Here is a 25,562-nt window from a genome sequence, read left to right on the forward strand (position 1 = left end):
TCTCGACTTTTGAGCACCAAATATAACGTTGGAGGGCTATTTCCAAGAAACGATTTTAACATAATAATTAGAGGTAACATAATAATTATGCCGGTTGCATTTCTGTATGCATCGACCTGTAAAAATTAACTTGAAAGGCAGAAAACTGTTTGGATCTTTCTTAGACAAATGCAAATGGTGTCACATCGAGCCTAAGCATTTATATATTTTTAATTTCATAGGTTATTATTTGCACGCTGTCAGCCTGCTTGTCTCCGTGCCCATATATAAACCTATATCATGTGTCTCCTCGGGATACAGAGGCTGCTGTTGCCTATAGACAGAACATGAGCCTCCTGCTTTGTGGGGTCCACCACGGGCATCTTAAATACGATTATGTGACCTGACAGTCTGGGGTCTACCACTGACAGTGATCCATGTGGAGCGAAGCTTGTGATTGTCAGTGCAATGCTTTCATTCTGCTGCGCCTTGGCCAAATGCTCGCCATGCGGTGGGCTGCGCTGCAGAATCGCTACTGGCGGATTATCCATCCTTATGATTCCAGTCCAGACAAAGAGACAAACATGAGCCAGCCCACAAACATGTGTCTGTGCATGTTGCAGCGTTATTTTCTTTACGCTTTTGCCTTCATTTTTGGGGGGGTTGGTGCGGGTGATGCTTAGAAGTGTGCAGATGTGTAATTGCCTTTAGGAGCAACATGAGGGTGGATATATTTAACACCGGTAAATTAAGTGTTTTATAAACCTATCGAGGTTGTATTTTCCATTGCAATGATTCAAACATAGATTTGTCAACCACGTGCGTGAATTTTCAGATTTTTTTTTTGGAATGAATTCCTAAAGTCGCGGATTAAACTATAGGCTAGTAAAGCTATATGTGTGTAGATTGTGGGGGTGCGTTCATGTGTTGGTCGCCTATTAGCTCCCAGACCCCGACATGGAGGGATGAGAGGAGAGAAATGGGTGGGTGGGGAGGGAGGGAGGGAGGAGGAGGAGGGGAGCTGCGCCACAGTGGAGAGAGCTGGAGTCTGAGTGCGCGCTAGGGTGGGATACTGTCCTTCCCAAGTCAAGCTCGCTATATTCAATTAGGCAACTTCCGGTTACGGTTTCAAGATAAATGATCTGTTAAGAAACATTCCGTACGAGTTTATACATTTTTAATGAAAAATGAACAGATAGTACAGGAAGAATTTGAGCTTTTTGACGAAATAAGGTAGCTGAAGGTTTTACACTAGAAAGGGACATTTTATTTGTTTGTTCAACATGCATTATTGTTAAAACTTTGTTTAAAAGTTAAAACATGCAGGGCGTATGAAAAGAATAATAATGACAACTAAATCCTGAAAAATATACCAATCACACTTTTTTTTTCTTAGCACTAAGGAGACCATAATGGTGCGTATGGGGCGTTTTTACTCGTGTCTTCTTTTCAACTCACTAACGAGCCAACTGGCAGAAAGGTGAGACCGTCTCATGTGTTTTATCTTGAAAGGGACACACTCCTTATCCGGTTTCCTGAGGTCGGATTTCGTCAGACTTGACAGATCTCACGGCTCTAGTGGCAGGGAAACACACCCGTCAGCAGCGCGCATTGGAGACAAAAAAGCGCATCACGGACAAAGGAAATATGGGTGCGCTGGAGAGGATTCACCTTAGCCGGGTACCACAATGGATGAGCCGCTTCTGTTTCATTAACGGAAGACCAATTAGCCCACCTTAATGAGGTGCTGGGATGCAAGATACTGCAAGCTAAAAAGGCGGAAGGCTGCGTTTAATCCGTCTGCGGATCCTATGAGCTTGCAATGGCTGTGGCGGGGATATGCAACCGGATAGGGAATAATGTGCCTTTTTATTTTGTGATATTTTCCTTATTTTGTGGCCTTTCGTTTGGACAGTTACGATATTCTATTTCGGAAGAACTCGAAAATGGGGCACTGGTCGGTGATCTGGCGCATGACTTGGGGCTTGATATTCGAAAGCTCGCCACACGAAAAATTAAGGTAACCTCTAACAGCGGCAAACGCTATGTGATTGTCAACGCTAAAAATGGGAAATTACTCGTCAATGAGAGGATCGACAGGGAGGCACTGTGTGATCTATCCAACACCTGCCTTATCAATCTGGAGGTGATGGTCGAAAACCCCACTGAGGTGCACCATGTCGAGGTGGAGATTGTGGACGCCAACGATAATGCGCCGCAGTTCCCCAGAGATGAGTATCAACTGGAAATCACAGAATCTGCTTTACCCGGGTCTCGGTACCCCATTGAAAACGCCCAAGACCCAGACGTTGGGTCAAATTCTATCCGTATGTATCAGCTGAGCACAAACGAACATTTCGCGCTGGTGTCCAACAAACCCTCCCTTAACACAAAGCACATCGAGCTCGTGCTCAAAAAGCCCATTGATCGAGAACAGACGCCTTACCACCAATTCATTCTGAGTGCCGTGGATGGGGGGACGCCTGAAAAAACAGGAACGGCCAGAATCAATGTCCGGGTCCTGGACTCAAATGACAATATCCCAATGTTCGACAGCTCAGTGTACAAGGTGAAACTGTTGGAGAATTCACCCAAAGACACTCTGGTAATTAAATTGAATGCTACTGATTTGGATGAAGGCACCAATGGGGAGGTGTATTACTCCTTCAGCAGCTACACTCCAGAGAGAGTGAGGCAGATGTTCAGCATGGACACAAACACAGGTGAGATAAGGGTGAGAAGCAATGTTGATTATGAAGAAACCAACTCTTATGAGATGTACATCCAGGCGATGGACAAGGGCCCCGGGGCGGTGGCGGCACACTGTAAGGTAGTGGTGGAGGTGGTGGATGTGAATGACAATGTCCCTCAGATAGTGCTGTCGTCCTTGTCGAGCCCTGTGAGGGAGGACGCCCGTGCAGACACAGTTGTGGCCCTCATTAGTGTGACTGATCGAGACTCCGGCGCTAACAAGCAGGTGAGCCTGGAGATCCCAGCAGGCCTTCCTTTTAAGATCAAGTCATTCAGAAACTACTACACCCTGGTTACCTCAGCCTTCCTGGACCGCGAGACCACCAATGCCTACAATGTCACTCTGAGTGCCACGGATGGAGGGAACCCCCCCCTTTCCTCCCAGAAGACCATACAGGTGGATGTGGCTGATGTAAACGACAACCCACCGAGGTTTGAGCAGACTTCATATACTGTCTATGTGACAGAGAACAATGCTCCAGGGGCCTCTTTGTGTACCGTGAAAGCTCAAGATGCAGACATTAAAGAGAACGCACGCATCACCTACACAGTGCTCAATGACAACAACCACGGCATCCCTGTCACCTCGTATGTGTCTGTGAAGGCCGATACAGGCGAGGCTTACGCCCTGCGAGCCTTTGACTATGAATCACTGAGAGAGTTTCACTTCCAGGTCAAAGCCCAAGATGGGGGCATTCCTCCGCTTAGCCGGGTCGCCACTGTCTACATCTACATAATGGATCAGAACGACCATGCACCATTGATAGTTAATCCTCCCGGCAACGGCACTCGCTCCTTGGAGACAGTACAAAAGAACACAGAGCCCGGTGCCTTGGTGACCAAAGTTGTAGCATACGATGCAGATGCTGGTCCAAATGCCTGGCTGGTGTATGTGCTGGAGACGGCCACTGACCTGGACCTGTTCAAGGTGCATGAACACACTGGTGAGATCAGGACCACTCGAAGGATCATGGAGGACAACTCCACCTCCTTCGCTCTGACTGTTCTAGTGAAGGACCATGGACAGCCCGCCCTCTCCTCCACTGCTACCATCAACGTAGCCGTCATGGAGGTTCCGCCCAAAGTGGCTCCTGACCCCAAGAGGATCATCCGACCTCACAGCACACTGCTCTTCTCCAACGTGACCCTCTACCTGATAGTGGCTTTGAGTGCCACCACCTTCGTTTTCCTGGTCACTGTGGTGGTACTGGCAATCGTCCGCTGTCACGCCTACTGCAGCCAGCCTGGGTCTTGCTCCCCTTGTTGTGGGTCACAGAAGCCCCCTCCAGATGGCGGGAGCAGCAGCGTTAGTGCCGGTGGGCCAGGCGGTGCTGGAGCCGGGGCACAACCTAATAACAATGTGGTGCTTCGAAGAGACCTTAAAGTGGAGCCTCACTACATTGAAGTGCGTGGGAACGGCTCCCTTACAAAGACTTACTGCTACAAGACCTGCCTGACAGCCACCTCTGGCAGTGACACGTTCATGTTCTACAACACTGGACGTCCCATCAGTGGCACCTGGGGCAGCGGTGCAGACCGCTTCTTCACCAGTGGAAGTGGATTTGTACGCAGACTCAGTATGCCTGATGCTTCGATGCAACTCTGCCCAGAGGTGGGTCATTAAGTTTTCATGTTTTCCTTTATACACATTACTGGAAGGTCATGATTCATCATTTGGTTGAATTTCATTGAAATTTTAGTTAACTGCAAATGATACGACAATATTAAGTACAGAAAAAACACTACTTTTTCAAGGTTATTGCCCCAGTTTGTGTTGCAGTCGTGATTTTGTCCGTGTTATGTATGTGCCGCAGGGTGATGATATTTCTTTATGCCAAGTTTGATCCCCTCCTGCAGTGAATTGAATCCTCACAGGCCTCATCTCTCTTTGTTCAGTTCCCACTTGTACCGTGCAGTCTCTGAGACCAGCCCAGCTCAGCACTCACACCGCATTAGTGTCAGGTCTGATGCTTTTCAGGCTCCTGTGTTATTTCTGATGATTCAGAGATTTGTGTTTCAGTTTGAGGGTTGTCATCACAGCTACATTAAGAACAGGTCATGTAGTCTTCACTACTTGCTCATTCTCCATGCAAGTGAGTTTGACTCGAGTGTGTGTGGGTAGGAAGTGTGTCTGTCTGCGAGTAAAACTGTTACACTAGAGCACTTGGGGTTAACTGACTTTATCAAAGGCCCTGCAGGAGTAGTTGGTGTTGCCTGTGACTGGGGTCTTAAAGGTCATGGTTTCTTGGTCTTAAAGTATGCATTACAAGTGCATTCGACTGATAAAACTGTCTTAGCTTAGATGTATAATTTATTAGTTACACTCGATTTCCTAGACATGGTTTCAACCCTCCCTGAATTACATTTAAAAACACACACACACAAAAAACACACGATGAATATAGAGGTAACAATTCAGAAATGCGTCTGTCTGCTGTCTATTCTGTGTTATCCTGTTTAAGAAGTCCTGTCTGCCTGCTTTACTTGCCATGCATGTCAATAAATGTCAGCCACATATTTAAGTGCTGGGTTTAAGCTAGAGAGATGAACAGCATTTGTTGTTCAATTACAGGGCTAATATAATGTCAGATTGTTAAGGATAAGGCTCCCACAGTTTAGGGGTTATCACTGGATGCATCATCTTCATTAACAGCTGCCAGTCACCAGCACATTAGTTATGAGAAAACCTCTTCCGGTACCGAGACAAGTGTATCCAAGTAGATTGAATTAACCTTCAGCCTCTGTCCCTCAGCCCGGCAAATTAGGTTTACTCAAAGAGGCTTGGTCTACCAGAGGAAAATACTCCCCTCTGAATTGAACTCAGGAATATAATGTACCATCTTTATCTGGAACACTTGCAGCTGCTGAGCAAGTTCAGAACAGCTTTTGCTATTCGGTGCTCACAAGGTACAAGGTGGAATCCACACATTTCAGCTTCAACTGTCAGACAGATGATCTTCAGCATGCACTAAGTACCTTCTCCGGAAAAAAATAGGAAAAAGGTCAGCTATTTCTAAACAGGAAAAAATTATTTAGAAAAAATGTGATTTTTCTCAAGATATCAGATTTATGGATCTTTAAACGAGAGGTCATTTACACAGGCCTGAGTTAGTTAAAACTAACAGCAGATGCCTTTTCTGCAGCACCCAAAAAAACAAAGATCAGACAAAAGACACAGACAAAAGACACAGACCAAGAGGCATTTTAAAAAACAACCCATCAGATTTAACAGCAACACAGCCAATCAGAGGGGAGAAATAACTGAAATTAACACAATTAGTTAAATCAGTGATTGCAAGTTTGTCCATTCATCAGGTGGTGTTTATAGGCCTGCTTGAAATGCATAACTGAGATCATTGTCAAAATATGGGACCTCATGCCATACTTTAGTATCTGTATAAAAGAACAATATTTTACCATAGCTGTTTTTTTGTAAACCGGTACTGGGATTAATGCTTGCAAGAGTGATCTAATGATGCCTTCCTGACTTGTGTTGGATGAAGGAACCAGAGCACTAAGTGCTGGAGACGAGTTATTGTTATGGATCTGATAGTAAAACTTAATAGCATGAATGTTTGTGTAATTCTGAAAAGTCATGACGTTACACTGAGAAAGTGCAGTACAGTGGGGGGGGCGGGGGGGGGGGGGGGGGGGGGGGATTTATTTTATGAGCTCTAATATGCAGTCTAGCTTTAGGTTCAATGGTTTCCTTTGTAGTAAGAGACCAAATTGGGAGACAGTAGGATATTGTTGAAAGAAGACTGTATTGGTGAGGTATGATCTGATCTTGTTATAAACATACAGATTCTGGTTCAGCTTCTTCGTTAAGCAATGAATGTGATTTTGATAACTGATGCGAAGAAAACTCTGAGATACTTGTAAGTTTCTGTTATAGATCATGTTTGACTCGCGAAATGAAAGGGGCAGTGATCTTGGCTGAGTGGAAATACATTGATCGTTAAGTTCATCATCAGCTAAATCTAGCACAGGCAAGCCTTAAAATGATGAACCCAAAGGTGTAAATGGTAGCACTACAAGCATAAAAAGGAAGTCTATGTGACATTTTAACTGGCTATGAAGAAACATCAACATATCAGGACTATGTGATATTTCATATTAGCTGATTATTAGCTGATAATGGCAACTCATTTTGGCCACTTTCGGGTGCCAATGCCATAAATGCCCTTTTCTTCTAATTGTAGAGAATATATTGTGCATACTTTCATTGTGAGGACTCTGTGCAGATGAAGACATGAGTAGGATTAAACTGAGGAAAATAACAAAGCTATTCAAACAAAGGTATATCATGACAAATGAGCATTTTCTTACTATTATGTAACTAATTATGTCTAGGATGTTCAAGAGAATGGCACTAGATCATCTAAAGCTAATTACCATGTCTCCATATTGGCCTTTTATATTATCAGAAATGTTCATATGGGCTGATTGTGATAATCAATTTTAAACCATCATCAGCCGATACTGTTGATAGTTCAATTTCATCATCAGTATCAGCTGTTCACCAGCATAAATGAACAAGAGGGTGTCTACAAAGTATGATGGCTTGTTTAGAAATAAGCAGAAATATAATCTAGAAAATGTCCAACCAAAAAAGATGGCAGAGGATGCAATGTCATTACCAGATTATAAGCATAGATTATTTTTCTCTATGCTACATCCTACAAATTAGCAACAACATACTGTATAAACTCTAGTCACATTGGCTAGTGAAGACCAGGGCATGTATGTGGTTGCCCTGACGATGATTGCATTGTCTTATTGGTTTTCAAAGGCAGTAATTTACCAGAGGCCTGCTGGGAGTGTCAAGCACTCAGCCCAGGTTCATCAGGAGCAGACAGATACACTGCTGCTACACACTGACAGGTACACACATCTATCTGTACAAACAGCCTAGCACTCAGGGAAAGGGCATCACTCTCCCAGCTCTCACATTTATAGAGCCATGGAGAGAGTGTCCAAAAACTCATCAATATGGTGTTCAGTGATTGCCCTTTTTAGAGTCCTTCTGTGTCTGTGATTGAATATCAATATGTATACGTGTGTGTGTGTGTGTGTGTGTGTGTGTGTGTGTGTGTGTGTGTGTGTGAGAAAGAGAGGGGGGACCATTGCAGTGTTCCTATCAAATCCAGAGCTGGGATTATCATGATTAATTGATGAGACCATAGCCCAGCTTGCATCTGCACAGGATGAGATCAAACTTAACTCTCTCTCTCTCTCTCTCTCTCTCTCTCTCTCTCTCTCTCTCTTTACCTCTTGCTCGCTCAGCCGAAAGCCCCGAATGCTGACTGGCGATATTCTGCATCTTTGAGGGCAGGGATGCAGAGGTAAGCATTTTCCATCTTTAACTCTTTTGCAACTTATGATAATGTGGAAAAAGTTACACCTATGCATGCTGCTCACACTGTCATAATCCTGTCCAAATAAAACAACTTAAGTATGCCCTCATATTTCTCTTCACCCCAGCAGAGATGCATAGTATCTCTTAAGGAAAATGTTCACTGACAAATGAGACTTCCCACAGATACCTTTCTCAGATAAAAAAACACAGAGTCTGCCATTACTGAAGATGAACATTAGTGTCCTCTCAGCATCTGTCTGAACCCCCAACCCCCGTCCTCTTCCTTTGGGGGCTAAGTCTTTCTTTTTTTTTCAGCCTTCATCAGTGGATGCACAGCACTGCTCCTCTGCGGTGTAATACTATATAGGTCATCTACATTCTGAGCGTCGCTTCCCCCAGTTACAGTCTTTAAGCAGGAAGCGTGAAGGACAAATGAGCTGACTATGACCTTTCTCAGATTATCAGATGCACACATGCATCAGCGTCTGCAGTTACGACTGCCCAGCATGCACACATGTGTGCGTTTCTGTGTGTATTTGTATATTTCTGTTCAGGGATGAGAGGAGGAGTTGGGAGCAGAGACAGAAGAGGACATTTTAGTCTGTAGTCCCACTTGTTAATTCACTGGGTGTAGTTTCATGCACTCTATTTTTCAAAGGAGGCTTTATAACGCCTCATTGCTGACCAAATCCCAATATGAGATTGACATTAAGACACACTATGTATGCTTTAGCACATATTTGCAATAATTAAACAATAACAAGGCCCAATTAAGTCATAAGAAGAATTTGTACTTACGTTCAAAATTGGCATCTCACCGCAATAATGAGCAGGTTTCTAAGACTTGGGTTAAAAGTGTATCTGGGGTATTAATTAAAATGTTGTGTAAGAGGGAAAAATATTTGAGTATTCCCATCTTCATTGGATTCATGAAGCACTACACATGTAGGCAATCTCATTACTGCAAATCAGGGAATACTGAAATTATTAAGATCTGAAAACAACTGGAATAGAATAGTTTTGGTGCATCCACATCCGTCACTTTAAAATTTGTAATGATCTGTTCACAAAAGTTGGATTGAAATACATAATGAGGTGTTTTGCTAATTTGGAAGGAGGACAGCCGGGACATCAGGGACTAATGAATTTTTTTACCTCCACATGTTTATCATTTGCACTGAATCTCCATAATTTCATGCTAACAATGCTTACCGCTCAGTTGTGCAGTCTTCTGCTCTGTCTAAGTTTGATTTAATTGGATATTAGTGTTAATTTCTATGGTGTGGAGGGTATCATAATGTGCATCGTGTCATCAAGTCACTGTAACATGACATGGATTAACATAAATCATCGTCGCAATTTGTCGCTGCCATCTCTGGAATGGCAGAGCCTGTAACACTCACAGACACCATTCACAGGCTCGCATTAACTCTTAGCCCCAACACATGCGTGCTGTAATGTATCACACTACACACAGTGATGTGGTACTCACAGTACTGACCCACATTCCTAGTGTAGCTAGTCAGTCAGTGTAAGAAAACTCTGTTGGCTATTTCTGTGTCTTATTCGCTCACATTGAAGCGGCACCTTCTCTTGCTTAAAAGCTATACAACTCTAACGGCTTAAAATATACATGGTTCATTTTATAGTCTGGAAAAAACCATCCCTGTTCATCATAACAAATGCAGTTTCAGATGGATTCTGTATGTGCTGCATTGCAGAGGTTCCAGTAAGAGTAGAGTCTCCTATACAGTGAGCTTGGTATACATTATGAATGTATGGGAGGAAATATCAAGGCCTAGGTTGGATGCTGCATGCTTGCACCAGGCTTTGTGAAAGTTTCAAAGTGTACTGATTTTCATGATTATGGATGGTCATATTTCAGAAGTATTTTTGTATTACTGGGGGGAGGTTTGGGTTATTTTGGGGAATTATTGATATTCAAGCTACAATCTCCCAAAGTCTTATTCCCTGTGACTTTTTGTAGTTTTTAAAAGGTATTCAGCATTTACATAAAACATGTTTATGCTGCTAAATTTAAACTAATTTAAGATATAGTTTAAAACTTTGGAACTAACATAAGATGTATTATAATTATATCTTACAGTGTTTATATGTTAAATATGAAGATACTGCACCCAGCCAGTCATTTTAGCTTAGCTGAAAGGCTTAAAAAGGGCGAAACAGCTAGCCAGGCTCTGACCAAATTGAATGAAATATGCCCTCCTCCACCGCTAAAGTTCACTTAAAAACATGTTGGGACTCATTTGTTTCAAAACAAAGCCAATAAAACGACAAAATGTGGATTCACTGAGGGGGTTATGTGTGGGTAAGTGAAACTTCAAGAACTCCACTTTGGTGCCAACCAGAGAGTCTATGTTGTGCTTGTAGCCTGAATTTTTCATATTTTCCATTTGGAGTGTTGTGAGTGTCCTACATTTTATACGCATTATTAAAATATAACTCTGTAACCAGATCAGCTGAAAAAACTTGAAAATGAATGCCTTTAAAATAGGCTATGTTTGCCAACTGAATATGTAAATAAATGTCAACTAGAGTTTGTTGACAGATTTAAAGAACATCTAAAAAGGAAGAAAAAACATCTGCAGATATTGTGAATGTGTTGCTTTCCTTTAAGATGAAACAACTAAGTCAAATCTGTAAATACATACTTGAGCAGAATATGCAACATTATTGTTGTGTTTGCATCAGGACTGACATCTGTAACCTTTAAAACCTGTGACATTGAGAACAGGAATTGAAAAGGACCACATGTTGCTTTAATTATTACTTGGCTGCTTCTTTCTTCATTCTAGTCATCCCTGCCATATTTGAAACTGAACCAATTATTAAACGGAAAAATATAAGAAATTGTCCAGATTTGGATGATGACGTTTTCTACTGCCTTCAAGTGATTTGCTAGACGAAGCTTTTATCTGTGAAGCAGCTGCAGTCAGCATTAAACTCTAACTGTTACAAGAAAGAACAAACGGATGTTTAAAGTTAGGGAAATTATGAATGAAGGAGCGACAAAAAAAAAAAAAAAAAACTCCTTCCAATGATCTGTCATTTGTTAGGAAGGAATTCACTGAAGATGCCAAAGTAACTTAACTGAAATGTTCATAATGGCTATTTCTACACTCACCTGCATTAACAGTGGGGTCGTTTCTTCAGTGGGGGTAATGATTGCATCCATTGGATTACTCATGTCAGTTGATACATTAAACTTGTTCTACATCTATTTCTTCATCAACCAAAGATCACTAGATATTTAAGTTAGCCATAAAATCAATGATCAGACTACACACAAGGCGCTTATTGAGTGCAACTCACCAGGCAAACGCCATCACCTATGAGCAGCACTCAAGGTTTCAAGCAGAAAGACTAAAGTTACATCCACCTATACTTGTTCAAATATGTGTATTATTTATCCTTTCTTCTTGTTCATTAGTTGTCATATAAGATAAGATAGCATACGTCTCCTTATTGTCATTTTATGCATACTACATGTTGTGGGTGACAAACAGCCCAGCAGAAATTAACAAACCAAAAATACAAACAAGCAGATTAAAGGTCAAAGGAGACAAACATGAGGCAACAACACACAGTATTTAAAAAGAGTTAAAAAGTCGCTATTGCACATAGTGTCCATATTGCAGCAGTTTTAAAAGTGCAGTAGTGCTTTATATTATACACTACAGCTCCAAAACAAGTCTCAACTGGTGAGGTTACAAATCATTGCCAGACAATTGGTAACCTGATTGACAAAAGTTACCAAAACCGAAGTAAATTATTTTTTTTCCAGTATTGCCATGTGTCATGCTGCATTTGTCAGAAGTTAACATACAGTAGAGGCGCAACATATAAGCACAGCTTTAAATAATAAAGCTTGATCTGGCTAAATTATATGCTGCTTCATTAGCAGGAGAAATGTTTTTTTGTAAAGATGATTAAATAAATTATTCACTGATGATTTAAAGCAGAGAATTATACATGAAGAGTTGGATGTTTTCTTTTTTTGTAATACTTTCTAGACTGGGGTTGAGGAGAGAAAAAGGACATGGTCAGCCTGCAACTAAGCTACCACTACTGTCCACGCCTGAAACAGTGATTGTATGAAATATTGTAAGAAAACTGTATGAAATAATGACTGCAAAAGCATTCTTTTGGTGTGCTGGGCTACTATTTCAGCTGAGGGTTTGAGGATATATTTTTCTATCAATAAAAAAAAAAACATATGTTTGGGAGAAATAATCAATACCTACAAGTCAAATGCATTGATAAAGAAGTGATAGTATTTCATGGGTTGAATGAATATTTGATTTACTATGTGTCACTGAGTTTGATGTATTTGTTCTTACTTTCAGTTCAGTCCACATGGAGGAGTCCTCTGTGATGCAAGGAGCTCAGGGGATGCTGGTCCAGAACTGGCCCACTGTGTCCAGCGCTGCTGGTGAGTTACAGTCTAGCAGTGAAGAAGAATATAGACTTTCAGAGTATTTGTAGTAAAAGTGACAGAGTAACTAAAATATGAAAAGGAAAACTGATCTCTACTTGTGCATGTACATATACACAACAGGCACCTTTAAAACACTGGTTTATGTTAAACTTCTATTCAATGGGTAATCCAGTGGAAGGATATTAGTGTTCATGATCTTGTTCTTGTTCTTGTCATTGCACTTGTGCCTCCAAAGAAGCTTGATGCTCACAGGGAAAGAACATCAACACAGGAGTTCATAAATAGATAAAGAAGGCTGAGGAGACTTTTGGTATGTGCCAGGGAAAAAAGTATTCCATTTCAAGACGAGAGGGTATTAACCAATGTTTTTTTTAGAAAACTATGAAGTTATGTTTAATACAGTTTATGGCTGAACTATGGCTAAATGATAAGAGCTTGGTGATTTAAAGGTGTTAGGGTTAAAGAGACAAAAAGGCCTCTAAGCCTCTAAAAAGACGTTATGAATATAAATTAGGGTCATTTGATTTTGAGGTTATAAATACTTGAAGTTTGTGGAAAAAAAAACACATGTTCACTTTCTTAGATGAGAAGATTGATTGTAATCTCATGAATGCATGCTGAATATGAAGCTGGGGCCCGGTAGATTAGCTTAGCATGAAGACTAAAATAGCTATATTGCTTACAGTAGGTTTAAACCTTTTCAAAAGTTTTGGTTTTACAATGTGGCTAACGTTCCTTCTTACAAAACAGGTGTAGTCTTAATGTTGCAGTTAGGCTATTTAATTTGTTTTTACTTATTGGTCATAGCCAGGCTGGCGGGTTTTACTTTGTTATTGGTGTTTTTGCTAAGCTGAGCTTAGCTAACCCTCAACACACTCCAGCTTTGAATTATTCAGACTTTACAGTGGTAGCATAACTCTCACCAAGAATGCAAAATATTTGCCCAAACTGTTCCATGAACTGTTACTATCTATTGTGATAGATCTGTAAATGACATGAGTCACAAAAATCATTTTCATCAGATAATCTTCACACTTGAATGTCCATTGCAACGGCCAATTATAACTTCCATCCATCCATTGCCTTGCATCCAATTAAAGACAATACAATTATTTATTACGTTGCATGTATCTGTTTTTAAATTTGGCTCTCATAATATGGCTGTGTTTTGACAGATCTGTCTTTTCAATATCTACATGATCTTGAATTCCGGCGTGATGTTCATACAGAGCTTAGCTGAGGTGCCAAAAGCCTGGGGCTCGTGTGCAGAGCCACAGATAAACAACTGCATCCTCCCATAAAAGCGGTTCGAGCTGCAGACTGAAAGAGGCAACTGCTTTTTAATGAGAAATAAGATGTCCTGAGTGGGCGGATACATTGGAAAGCTGTAGCCATACAGTCTAAATGTGCAAACAACTGGCCTCAGAAATGACCTGTCAACACTGGCTCTTAATGTCTAACAGCTGTTGTCAGTTTCAAGAGGGGGGACTTGTGTAACTAAGATTTCGAAACAGTTTTTGGAACATTGTGAGCTCTCGCCTTGCTCCTTCAGCCAGATCCCTCTCATTAATTTTTTTTTTTTTGTATGTCTGCAGGAATTAAAACATAGGTAGAGACTTGAAGGCGAGAGGTATGGTATCACAGTTTATCACTCGATGAGTTACCTATGACCTATGACCTACTTACCAATGAGAAATAAGATGTCCTGAGTGGGCGGATACATTGGAAAGCTGTAGCCATACAGTCTAAATGTGCAAACAACTGGCCTCAGAAATGACTTGGCAACACTGGCTCTTAATGTCTAACAGCTGTTGTCAGTTTCAAGAGGGGGGACTTGTGTAACTAAGATTTCGAAACAGCTTTTGGAACATTGTGAGCTCTCGCCTTGCTCCTTCAGCCAGATCCCTCTCATTGATTTTTTTTTTTTTGTATGTCTGCAGGAATTAAAACATAGGTAGAGACTTGAGGGCGAGAGGTATGGTATCACAGTTTATCACTCGATGAGTCAGTGACAGGATATGTCTTCCTGTCTGTCAGGTTTATTTCGCTCAGGAAAAAGAGAGCTGGGGAATTGTTAAAGGTACAAACTGTACCAACTCACAGTGTCTGTATGCCACTTTGCTGCAGAGAAATTTGTAGTTTTTTGAGCAGATGGGAAGCTGTAAAGACTTAAATATTGTCTTTAAACAGGCTGCACGGCATACTGCAGACCTATTAGGGGTGCATTGTTGCATTAGGAAATCATTTGTTACGACCCTCAGTGCAAAGGCGAAGACATGCATTGAATTGCAGGTTGATCCTCTTTAGTATGCATGAAGAGGTGGAGCCTTTTTGGTGACACATTTTTGTGTCTGCAGCGAATTGTTATCATGATGAAGTTGTCTGATACACTGTGATGCATCTAAATGCGGCCCCTTCAAAAAAAAAACTGTGTTTATGTAAGTGACCTATGTTGCAGATGAGGAGACATTTGTCTGATGCCAGAGGGGGAGAGAGGCTGTTATCTGCAAGAAGAGAGAAGAAGCTTTTAAAAAAAAAAAGGGAAAGAAAAGAAAGATCTGGTAACATTTAAAGCAGTTTTGGAGAGGGAGAGCAAAGGAGACGTACAGGGGGATGGACGGAGGGAGGTAGAGGGAAAAAAAAAAGCGAGGTGTGGGGGGATGGAGGAAGAGAAAGGTTAAGAGGATTGGCAGGTTCCTGCAGTACTGTTGTTGCTAGGGAACGCCATGTGACCTGTTGCCTGGCAACACTGTCTAACTGAGAGATTGCTGCAGCAGCCGCACCCTCCATCGGCAGGGAGTGGGCGAAGGCAGTTTCTATGGCAACCACTCGTATCTCTGAATGGAAGATTTAGAGACAGAAAAAAAGGAAGAAAATAGGGAAGGGGACTCGGCAAGGGCAGGTATCCAAAGGAGAAAAATCTGTAATTTACAGAAAATAATGTAGAAAAGATGGTTTTAGGTTAATGTACTGAATACAGGACGCCTGTAATGTATTGCATGTATTTATGCAAGCACTTCACAACTGTCAGATGTGTGCATGTGCTCCAAACCTCCCGAGGGATTCATTTTAGATTGGAACTGCATCTTGGGCTATACCGGAAATAACACAGCCCATTTTTAAAATGTAGGACAGCAGGTTAGACGAAATGAAGCTTCAGACATCCACATTTTTACATCAGGTGTCTTTGCATCCCCCTTACGAGGAGCTGCACTGACCTGCTTACCAGATGTTACACCATAAGCCGCTTCAAATGCCTGTTTCCTGTGAAATATGGGCTAATATGAAGCAACAGCAGAGTTACTAATAATCCACAGGGAAGCAAAGCTCTTCATCGTTGTTGGTGAAGTTGAGACATGACATCATTGACATGCAAGTTCAAATAACATTTTTCACACACACATGCAGGAATATTCCCCACTAATACCTGGGTCAGGATTCTAATTAATAATGTCAGAGGTCTGGATTCGGCGCAGACAGTGCAGAGAGCTCTGGGATGTCCCACGACTCAGAGACAATATGCACTTGATTAGACGCTGCACAGCTACTTGACATTTTAATACAGTTGGTCACAGGCTGCTCCGGCCTCATAAGGTGGCTGTACTGCTGCGATTGTATGTCGCAGTAATTATGTTTTAGTTTGCAGCTTTAATGCTACTCCTGTAAATGTACACACATTTTCAAGACAAAATATATACTTGATCATGTTTCTCCCAACCATGAAATCAAGATCAATGTGGCATGAAGTTAGTCGTTGCCTCTATCTGTAGGTGTCAGAGAAAATCAATAGATAGGACAGTGATCCAACACATATAGATCAAATCAAGGCTATATTAAGAATGTGTGATTGGTTAAACCTAAAGTTAATAATGAACTACATCTATTTGCATTTAGTCATTTAAATGCAAAAACGTTTTTATTTAAAATCACATTTCATGTTATATTGACCTGGCTAATGAGACCTTTTAGCCACATTTATGGGAAATACATCAGAATTTTCCTTATTGACCCTATATTTTATATTTTGCACCATGTGTAATCCATGTCTACATTTGATGCTATGGTTTAAATTACAGGGTCAGATACAGTAAATAAATGAGGAAACAACTCCATTTGTTTTACCTTAATTCATCTAAAATCATATTACTGTAGATATAGTATTCCCAAACTCTTCTGTCTGATGTCAAATCTTCCCTCCTCTAAATAGCAGCATCAGGTAGTACTGTAGCAAATGGTGTGTCAGTTATATAAAATGGAGGTGCCTTCATTGTGTACAGCTTTGCAACACACTGTATTATCAGCTCTTAAAGCTCCCTGCTTCACATTTTTTCCGCACATCTCCCCTTAATCACCGGCTGTCCTTTCAGCTTATTTTAAGCATGTCTGTCCTCCTCCACGCCAGGAGCAATCTTTCTGAGAGCCACTGAATGGGACTTATTTGAAACACCAGATCCTGTTCCTGGGTTTTAATACCAGGATTAAAATACAAACAGACAGACCATACCATCAAATGTCATAATCCTCAGAAACAGACTTACAGCATTATAGCATTAAAGCAATAACACTGCTTACTGAGGGTACGGTGAGAAGATGATATCTGACACTGGCTAATCATTAAACAAGCTAATTTACAAAGTTCAATTAGCATTTTAGAAATACATGTAAAACCAGACACCATGAGACAGAAATGTTAAAACCCAAGCTTGGATAAATCTAGATTTTCCTCTACAGTCCTGCTTTGCAATGGACTCTATGATATCCTGTTCTGTCACATGCTAATTATTTAATGTAACTTGAAAAATGAACACTTCTATTTTTAAGAAGAAGACAAATTATTTATGTGGGACTGTGTTCTGACGTCCCTGTCATGTGGTGGGTCTAGGCTCTTTTAGAGCCAAAATATGGGACCACACCTGCTATATTCAAAGTCTTTTATAGCAATGTGTCAATATATAATCAATTTTAAGTGAGTTTTTTTTTAAATAATATATTAAATGTAAAAGGAATGCACTGATACGTGCATGCTCTTTGTAGGAATTTTAATCAGGGAATCAATGCAGGACTATCTTTGACAATGCTTCAGTGTCCATTACGTCTGCTTTTGTATCATATTCTATGCAAGTAATTTAGTTGCGTACTCCATGAGCTCATTTTAGGGACTCAGAGGGACACGGTGTGCACGAAAAGTGTGTATTTTCAAAATAGTGTACTTCCCAATGGGACGGTGTTTGAAACCATTTCACAGCTCCAGCAATGTCATAAATAGCCTACAAAGACAAATCAAACAGAATCTTTTCGCATGGGCCTATGTTTGATCTAAATAAAATCCAGACTGAAAGTAGGTCAGTGCAGAGGGAACTGGTGTGGGCCTGAGAGCACCGTGTCTGCAAAACCCGCCCACCCCCATCTTTCTTACTGCCTCTCTCTCTCTCTCTCTCTCTCCCTTTCTCTCTTTTTTTCCCTCTCACTCCTCATCTCCTCTGACATCCTCTTTCCTATTCATTCTGGCATCTTTAACCTTTTGACCTTACTAGCTGTATCTCATTTTCACTTCACAAAATATTTTTTTATTCATCAGTTTCATTTTTTTCCGTCTTGCTGTTTCGGGACCTTTCTATGTCCCATCCTTGCTTGAGCACCAAAGGTTGAATCCTTGTCCCTGGCACTCCCACGAGAACAGGATTAAGCGGCTGCCATCATCCAAATACAGATACAAAATAGAAATCCTATTGCCAAGTTAAACTTCCCCCTGGTTTGAAGGTTAGTCCCCTCCAGTGTTCCCTCCTGTGGTCTCAGCTGAATCGCTGTCCTGAAAATATCCGCTCCCTGTGGCTATCGCTGCATTGTCGGGCTATTGCTCTGCTCGCTTTTGCCTGAATTCTGTTGGTCCTTATATGTCAGATTTTATGAGCATCTCAACTACCAGATGGAAAGTCTAAGCAAAGGACAGTGCATGACAAGCAGGACAGTCCATTTTTAAATAATTTACAATGCAAAAGATAGAAGAAGAGGGGGTTTACCTCAGTAAAATGAGTGGACTATATTTCTTCTACCAAAACCAAAATCTAAAAATACTGTAGGTGCTGTTTGTTCTTCTGTGGAATTGATAGTTCAAGGTGTAGTTCAATGTTTTGGGGAATTTTGCTCAATTGCAATTCCCCAAAAGTTTGATAAGAAGACAGATATCACACTCATTAAACAATGAAATATGTAGCCAGCAGCCAGTTAGCTTAGCTTAGAATAAAGTCTGGAACCCATGGGATTCTATCTAGCCATGTTAGCAATAATCGTAACAAAATCTTCTTTCCTGTAGGTGCAAAGTTCACAAACTAAAACAATGAATCTAGTTTCTGTGAAATTTTAAACTTTTTATTTTTTTGTTTTTTGTTTTAGCTGTTGGGATTAAGAATTAGACTGCCTCTTGGCTGGGAATAGTAGGCTACTTGCCCTGCATCTCAGCTGGTTGCCTAGCAACTGTATTCTAGACAAGAAGTAGTAAGATAATAATCCCTTTAAACATAGTAAAACAAAACTGTGGCCAAAGGTTGTAGCTTCACTTTTTACAGTATGCAATGAAATAGTGAACAATTCCATTCTTCAATCAGCAGTGTGGTAACAATGTTTTTTAAAAAATGTATTCAGTAACCAGATTTGTCAAATCTTTTGTTTGTACCTTTAGATGGAGAAGGTGGTGGAGAGCTGTCACCCCCAGTGGGCGCTGGAGTCAACAGCAACAGCTGGCACTTCAGATACGGTGCCCAACAAGGCTACGGCCCTCCTCAGCCCCTGAAGCCCGGGGAGATCCCCCCTGAAGCCTTCATCATCCCTGGCTCCCCAGCCATCATCTCTATCCGACAAGACGCCGGACCTGTGGATGACAAAGGAGACTTCATAAGCTTTGGCAAGAAGGAGGATGCCAAGAAGAAGAAAAAGAAGAAGAAGGACAAGAAGGACAAGAAGGATAAGGGAAAAGACGACGGGGACGAAGAGTAGAGGCGAAGGGGTGACTTGAAAACAGAGCTACCAATAAACCACCCTCACAGTAACAGCCAGAAAAAAAAGGCCAAATGCATATTGTAGAACCGAGGGAGTCTGCTTGCATCAGACATTGTACCGTGGCCAATCCCTCATTAGACCAGGCCTGGCTCCATGTGAACTTGCTAAACAATTGTCTCTCCCTCTTTCTTGGCTCTTTGGCATATACAACTCTAAAGTTTATGGAAAACAAATGTTCTTAGTATACAGACTTCATCTAAAGGTTGGACCAAATTAAAAAGCCAATGATTTACTGGATTAGATCTGTGATTTGCTGCCCCCAGTTTGTATAATGAAAAACAAAAATACCTGAAAAGGTGTACTATTTGTATCTGACCATTGTCAGCTGAGGCTGCCCGTGATGGCATCTCTGTCTTTATGCAGCCCCCTCCCCCTTTTTAGCTCGCATACTTGGAGGTGAAGTCGAAGCCAAACGAAATAAATGAAACAGAGGCTTTTTTTCCTCAGAATTATGGAGGCCTTGTAGAAATTCAGAAAAATGTGGTCTTTTATATAAAAAAAATACAAAATAAAAAACTAACTACATACAGTATATGAACCTTAAGATAATACCTGTAGGGGAATAAGGTAGCTGGACCACACTCGAATAAAAAGAGCTCTGTTTCAGTGTAACATAGCACATTGAGGAGGCGGAGGACCTGGACTGGGTTGCAACAACTATGCGCAAGTTCGTTCCCACATTAGGATGTAAAGTAGTGGCTTCATAACTGTTGGTTAATTTGCAATTAGCAAGTTACTTAATTCGATTGTACCATGGGTAGTAAGGGGGGAATTGATTGGCTGAAGCTAGTTATAACATTAAGAATTCATGTGAGTGTCCAATGAGGAAAAACATCATCGCGCTGATGGGTACAAACCACATAGATTTGTAGATAAACACATTATATTGGCGAAATATTATGATTGGTAGAAAAAAGAATCCATGTTTGACTCTTGAAGGATAATGCTAGTTGTTGGTTGTTTAAGCACATTCTCTACCAATTGTCTGTTTGCAATCACTGACTGCCATTGTGTTTGGAGAGAGGTAATTTTTTATCCCATTCTAATTAAGCTGAACTACGGATTAATTCAACAACTGCAATAATGTTGTTGTATTAATTTTCCTTTGACCACATTTAACACAAAACATTACATTTATCAAAGCAAGCAAGCTCAGCCTCTCAATTTTGAATTAAATGGAAACCAGATTTTGCCTGCGAAGACAGACGATAAAAAACGAAAAACTGGTCTTAAACGTAGTTGTCAGTGAAGATAAATTGGTAGAAAATGGGCAAAGATGACTTAAAACCTAGTTCTCTTGTCCTTAAAGTAGCAAAATGGCATGGAATCACTAAAGAATATATAGTGTGCAAAAAAAAGAGAAAATTCCTGCTTTTACTGTTAGTGAGTGCAATTGTGTGACTTTGTATCATTTGCACCTGCTTTATTGCTTGCTTAACTATTCAGTTGTTACTTAAGGTTAAGTTCTGTGGTGCTATCGCTTGTGTTTTAGCAATGCGTGAATGGGGATTAGTGGCTATACTTTGGATATAAGTAGGGAACCTACGTGCAGCTGATGCAACCGGCCCTGACCTTGTCTCCGCTATAGGGAATATGGCACAGGTCAACGGGGACACCCCCAGTCTGACACACGTTATCCTACATAAACACTGACTCTCTCATACACACAGGAAAACACACTTTCTGATACACACAGACATACACACACACACACACACAAATACGTACAGAAAATAATACACAGCCCTTTCTGGAAAGACTGAAAGCCAGTGCATACTATGGGAGTGTATTATATGGCGGGGAAGCAGGAACGTTGCTTATTGCTTCATTTCTGTTCAAGCCTGACCCCTCTACTTCTGTCTCTGAATGTTTAGTAGTTGTTCTTCACGCCCTGCACCATTGCCTCGACTGCTTCAGTGCTTGTAGGATTCGCTTCGCCTGCTGGCTGTTTCCTCCCTCTACTCCTGCTCCTTCAAATCAACACGGTCAGACGACAACTTTTCAAGTCACTCTCCCTCGTTGAACTCCGCCGCAGTAGCACAGTAACATTTTGTGTATTTGCATATTAACACACACACATGTACACACACACACACACAGATACATCTTTTGTTAGGTTCAACTTCCGGCTAAGCTCAGGCGTGTCTCATCTGATTGCTAGTTGTTGACAGCCCTGTCATATCTCCGATTGGGTTCGCATCGTAACAACGTCTGACAGTTTTGAGAAAACTGAGACTATGATGTAGTAGATATAATGAGACAAGATGAAGACACAAGAAGATAGCAGTCATTGTAGTACATTGTGTTAATGCAACTTATATGATGGAGAAACAAGTGCCGAGTTGATAAGGAAAAGGCATTCCTTTTTTTACGAGCAGAGGTGTTGTGGTTTTTTCTGTACGCGTGAGCCATTAGTGACGACTGATCAAAGTGGGTCAGCTGAGAAAACACTTAGAAAATAAGTGAAGCAGCAGAGGAAAGAGGTTTGTTTATGGATTTGAAAAGAGGGAAACCCACTTAGGGTTTAATTGAGGCGAAGCATGCTGTTGACATTGTTTACTGTATTCTGCAGCAGTAAGAGGGGAAAGGATAGATGGTGGAACCAGGGAACGTGACACCAGCACACCGAGAAAAAAGATCAACACAAGTTGAACTAAACAGCTGGCAATACCTTGGCAAGCTTATATGCTGCACAGAAACATCAGGCATTATGATGCTGGGATTTGCTGTGTAAGAAAAAAACGTTTTCCCCCCGCCAAATTATTTACTTTTGACAGATTATTCCATAGAAATGTAGAATCTGAAGTGAGGGACACGTTTTGAGGTTGTTGAAATCATTCTGCTGTCAGCTGATAGTAAGAAGGGTGTTGTCAGATTGAGTTTATAGAAGCCTTTAGTTGTATGGAGAATATAAGTTAATGTAAAGAAGCGTCAGCCATATTGAAATTCCTGGACCCAGGGGCTACACCTAAGCTTTTTATTTATCTTTATAAACAGCATTCGGCATGAAGGTGCAGATTACAGTCTGGTTGTAGATGCCTAGCTCTATTAGAAATCCATTTTGAGAATTGCAAGTTGAACTGTAGACAACACCAAGGAAGGAAGTAGGAAGAGTTAGCTCCTCTATGTTTATTCTATATTGCTTTTCTGTAAAACGGCTGGCTGCACTGGAAGCCGCCGAAAAACGGGACGTTGTCCCCAGAGGATCTATCATCTTCAAATGTTTGAAGTTGGGTTCACAGATTGCAGTTACATGAGCGTAGAGTGTGTGAAGATCAACACCTTTATTTGGTTCCGATAGCGTAAAACCCGGCTCTAGAATGGGGGAGAAAGGTCGGTAAGATGTTGGACCAGCATCAACATGATGAAAAGTGTCATAATATCTCACCTCAGTGTTCCTTGTTTTAGATCATTGTCTTACCAGGGGTTTATAGGTGCTGCTATCAGGCTCAATCTGTCCCATGCACATGTCTCCCTCCCCCTCTCGCCCCCCGCGCCCTGTCCTTCAGGTGTACTTCTGTGCTGTCAGATCACCAAGTGGCTGTTTGCATGTTATAAGCAAAGGAAACAGATACTATATAGAAACTATATATACATAGATATGTTTTTCCACTGGGAAATGCGTATTGGAATACATATGCCTCTGATACACATTCTCAAAGACAATACACACACATGTAAAGTCCCACTCTCATCCAGACATACACACACATACATACATACATAAATATACGCTATTGCAAACAGTAATTTGTGGAAAAACCTAAAAGAATCACATTTTTTATCCTGTTGAAAATGACTTTAATCTTCTAGATATACATAATGCTATTGTGTTATGCTATGAAATGTTTTTTTTTTTCCATGTTTTTACCCGTATGATTTTCATGGATAAGAAAATCAGTCCTCAAGTTGTGTTAAGCTTTGAAATGATGATCAAACAAACACTGTTGTGAAATCAAATCATGTACTCACCTTCCATATCTATCCCTTACCTTGTAGAATACAAAAAAAAATGAAAAGGGAGAAAAAAATGACAAAATACCTAAAATGATGTGAAAAAAAAATTAAAGTTGATGTATTCTCTGCTTGTGTATAGTGAATGTTCCTCAGTCACTGGGTGTGGCAGTGAGTCACATGCCAGTGGACTGTGACAGTGCAGATCTGTTAATAACTTTTTTTGTACACCTGCTCATCATTGTAAAGGTGATAATAGTGATTCTTATGATTTCATCAATCTGGTAATGTGTTTTGTTAATAAGTCACCAATAAAGTTTTTCTTAAATATCTTCATATTTGAGCTGTGTCTTGACTTGATTTCATCTGACAGTGGCGTGAGAGAAGATTCTCACCTGAGGTGCTTCTTCATCATGGGAATGTTTTATCCATTATCAATGTGTTCTGAGATTTTTTTTAAAGTTATTTTACCTACCACTCAGGCAGCCATTTTTCCATTTAATAAGAAAATAATCCTTAATGAGAATAAGTCTACCAAAGTGAGTAGAGCTTCTGGTTTGATTGATGTTTCAGTTGCAATGAATCTGGACTGCTGAAATGTAGATTGATTCAAGATGTCCAATGTTATCACAATAATTAAACTTTGGCTAAATTAAAGACACGATGGGTTTGATTTTTCAAGCAAGCCTTATCTTTGACCAATACACAAAGTAAAACTGGACAACAGGTTTCAGTAAAGTCATACTTGTCCTAAAAATCAGTGCTATCATCCTTCATGTTGCTAAAATAAAATCATGAAATGACTGAAGAGAAAAATACATTAAGTGCATAAAAATATAATTTACTGAGTGAGTGCAAATATTTTACTTTGTTTCATTGAAACAACTTTATTAATTGCATCATGAGTTAGTTGTTGCCTTAGATGAGGTTGTAATAATTTGTTTCCTGCTTCAGTTTGTGTTTTTATCTTATTTTATATTCTTTATTAATCCCTGAGGGGAAATTCTGGTTTTACACACTGTTATTTTTTAGAGACATGATTCTCACTCACATAGGAGAAACTTACATGCACAAACAAGACCTGTGGACATGTATTGGTGGAGGGATGTCAGAGTGGGGCTGCTACACACTGCTACGCAGGGAGTACACCAGAGAAGTTGGAGGTTTGTTGCCTTGCTCAAGGGCGTCTCGGCAGTACTCCAGCTACCAGACCAACTTCAATATAATGGTCCACATCTGGACTTGAACTGACGAGTCTCCAGTTCCCAACCCAGGTCCATACGGAGTGAGCTTCTGCCGCCCCAATATCAATGAATGAGTCAGGATGAATTGCTTTATCCTAATTTATTAAAGGTAGAGTACAGATAAAAGCCTGTTGGAACATTATTTATCCATAACCTGACTGCTACTGTTAATAAAAGATAAAAGGATGAAATAAACTGACATTACATTGTTGTAATTATATTATTCCATTTCATATTTCAGCCTATTAACAAAGGAGAACTGTTCTACTTTTCCCCTCTAATGTTGTAAATTCTTAAATGTGTTCCTGGAGATCTATGTTCATAACTGGGAACATTTTGTCCTGTTAGAGAATTTGGAAAAAAAAAAAAAAAAAAGGTATTGCACAATCAACAGAATCCGCTCGTTGTTGAACTGTTCCATGTCAGACAAAAACACTGTTGAAGCACATTCATGCTCTATAACAATAAAGGAAACAGAGTATCAGACATGATGTGGCATCCAAGAAGCTGACATATGACTGAAATAGACAAGTCAGAGGAGCAGACCACAATACTTAAAAATAAAAAATAAAAAAAACCCTAATATGTTTGGAGTTTTCCATCATGCTCAGGGTGACAAGTCTGCAGCACGTCTGCACATTTCTGCAGAGACTCCATGTGACACCACCGAGGGATAGAACTTAATCTTTCCCTCCATTTGAACACAAAGCTATCTGTTATTCAGATAAAAAGGAGTCTGTCGATGTCTGTGCCACGAGCT

At 40.6% G+C, this 25,562-nt stretch overlaps 1 protein-coding gene across 1 annotated transcript; it reads left to right on the forward strand.

Moving 5' to 3' along the window:
• The first annotated feature begins 1,537 nt into the window (after positions 1-1,537).
• On the forward strand, positions 1,538-23,894 carry LOC132988300 (protocadherin alpha-C2-like). The gene is made up of 4 exons (XM_061055626.1): positions 1,538-4,342; positions 8,017-8,075; positions 12,457-12,542; positions 19,228-23,894. The coding sequence occupies exons 1-4, from the start codon at positions 1,802-1,804 to the stop codon at positions 19,539-19,541; spliced, it is 3,000 nt and encodes a 999-aa protein (XP_060911609.1). The 5' UTR covers positions 1,538-1,801; the 3' UTR covers positions 19,542-23,894.
• The last annotated feature ends 1,668 nt before the right edge of the window (positions 23,895-25,562 follow it).

Source organism: Labrus mixtus, chromosome 14 (genome assembly GCF_963584025.1).
Source record: "Labrus mixtus chromosome 14, fLabMix1.1, whole genome shotgun sequence".
In the NCBI taxonomy this organism is placed as follows: Eukaryota; Metazoa; Chordata; class Actinopteri; order Labriformes; family Labridae; genus Labrus; species Labrus mixtus.

What these genes read in the sequence shown, in the direction of transcription:
- LOC132988300 (XM_061055626.1), top strand. Translation starts at nt 1,802, where the DNA reads ATGGCTGTGGCGGGGATATGCAACCGGATAGGGAATAATGTGCCTTTT. An exon ending in CGATGCAACTCTGCCCAGAG is followed by an intron (nt 4,343 to 8,016) that starts GTGGGTCATTAA and finishes TTGCTCGCTCAG; the next exon opens with CCGAAAGCCCCGAATGCTGA. An exon ending in TTGAGGGCAGGGATGCAGAG is followed by an intron (nt 8,076 to 12,456) that starts GTAAGCATTTTC and finishes TCTTACTTTCAG; the next exon opens with TTCAGTCCACATGGAGGAGT.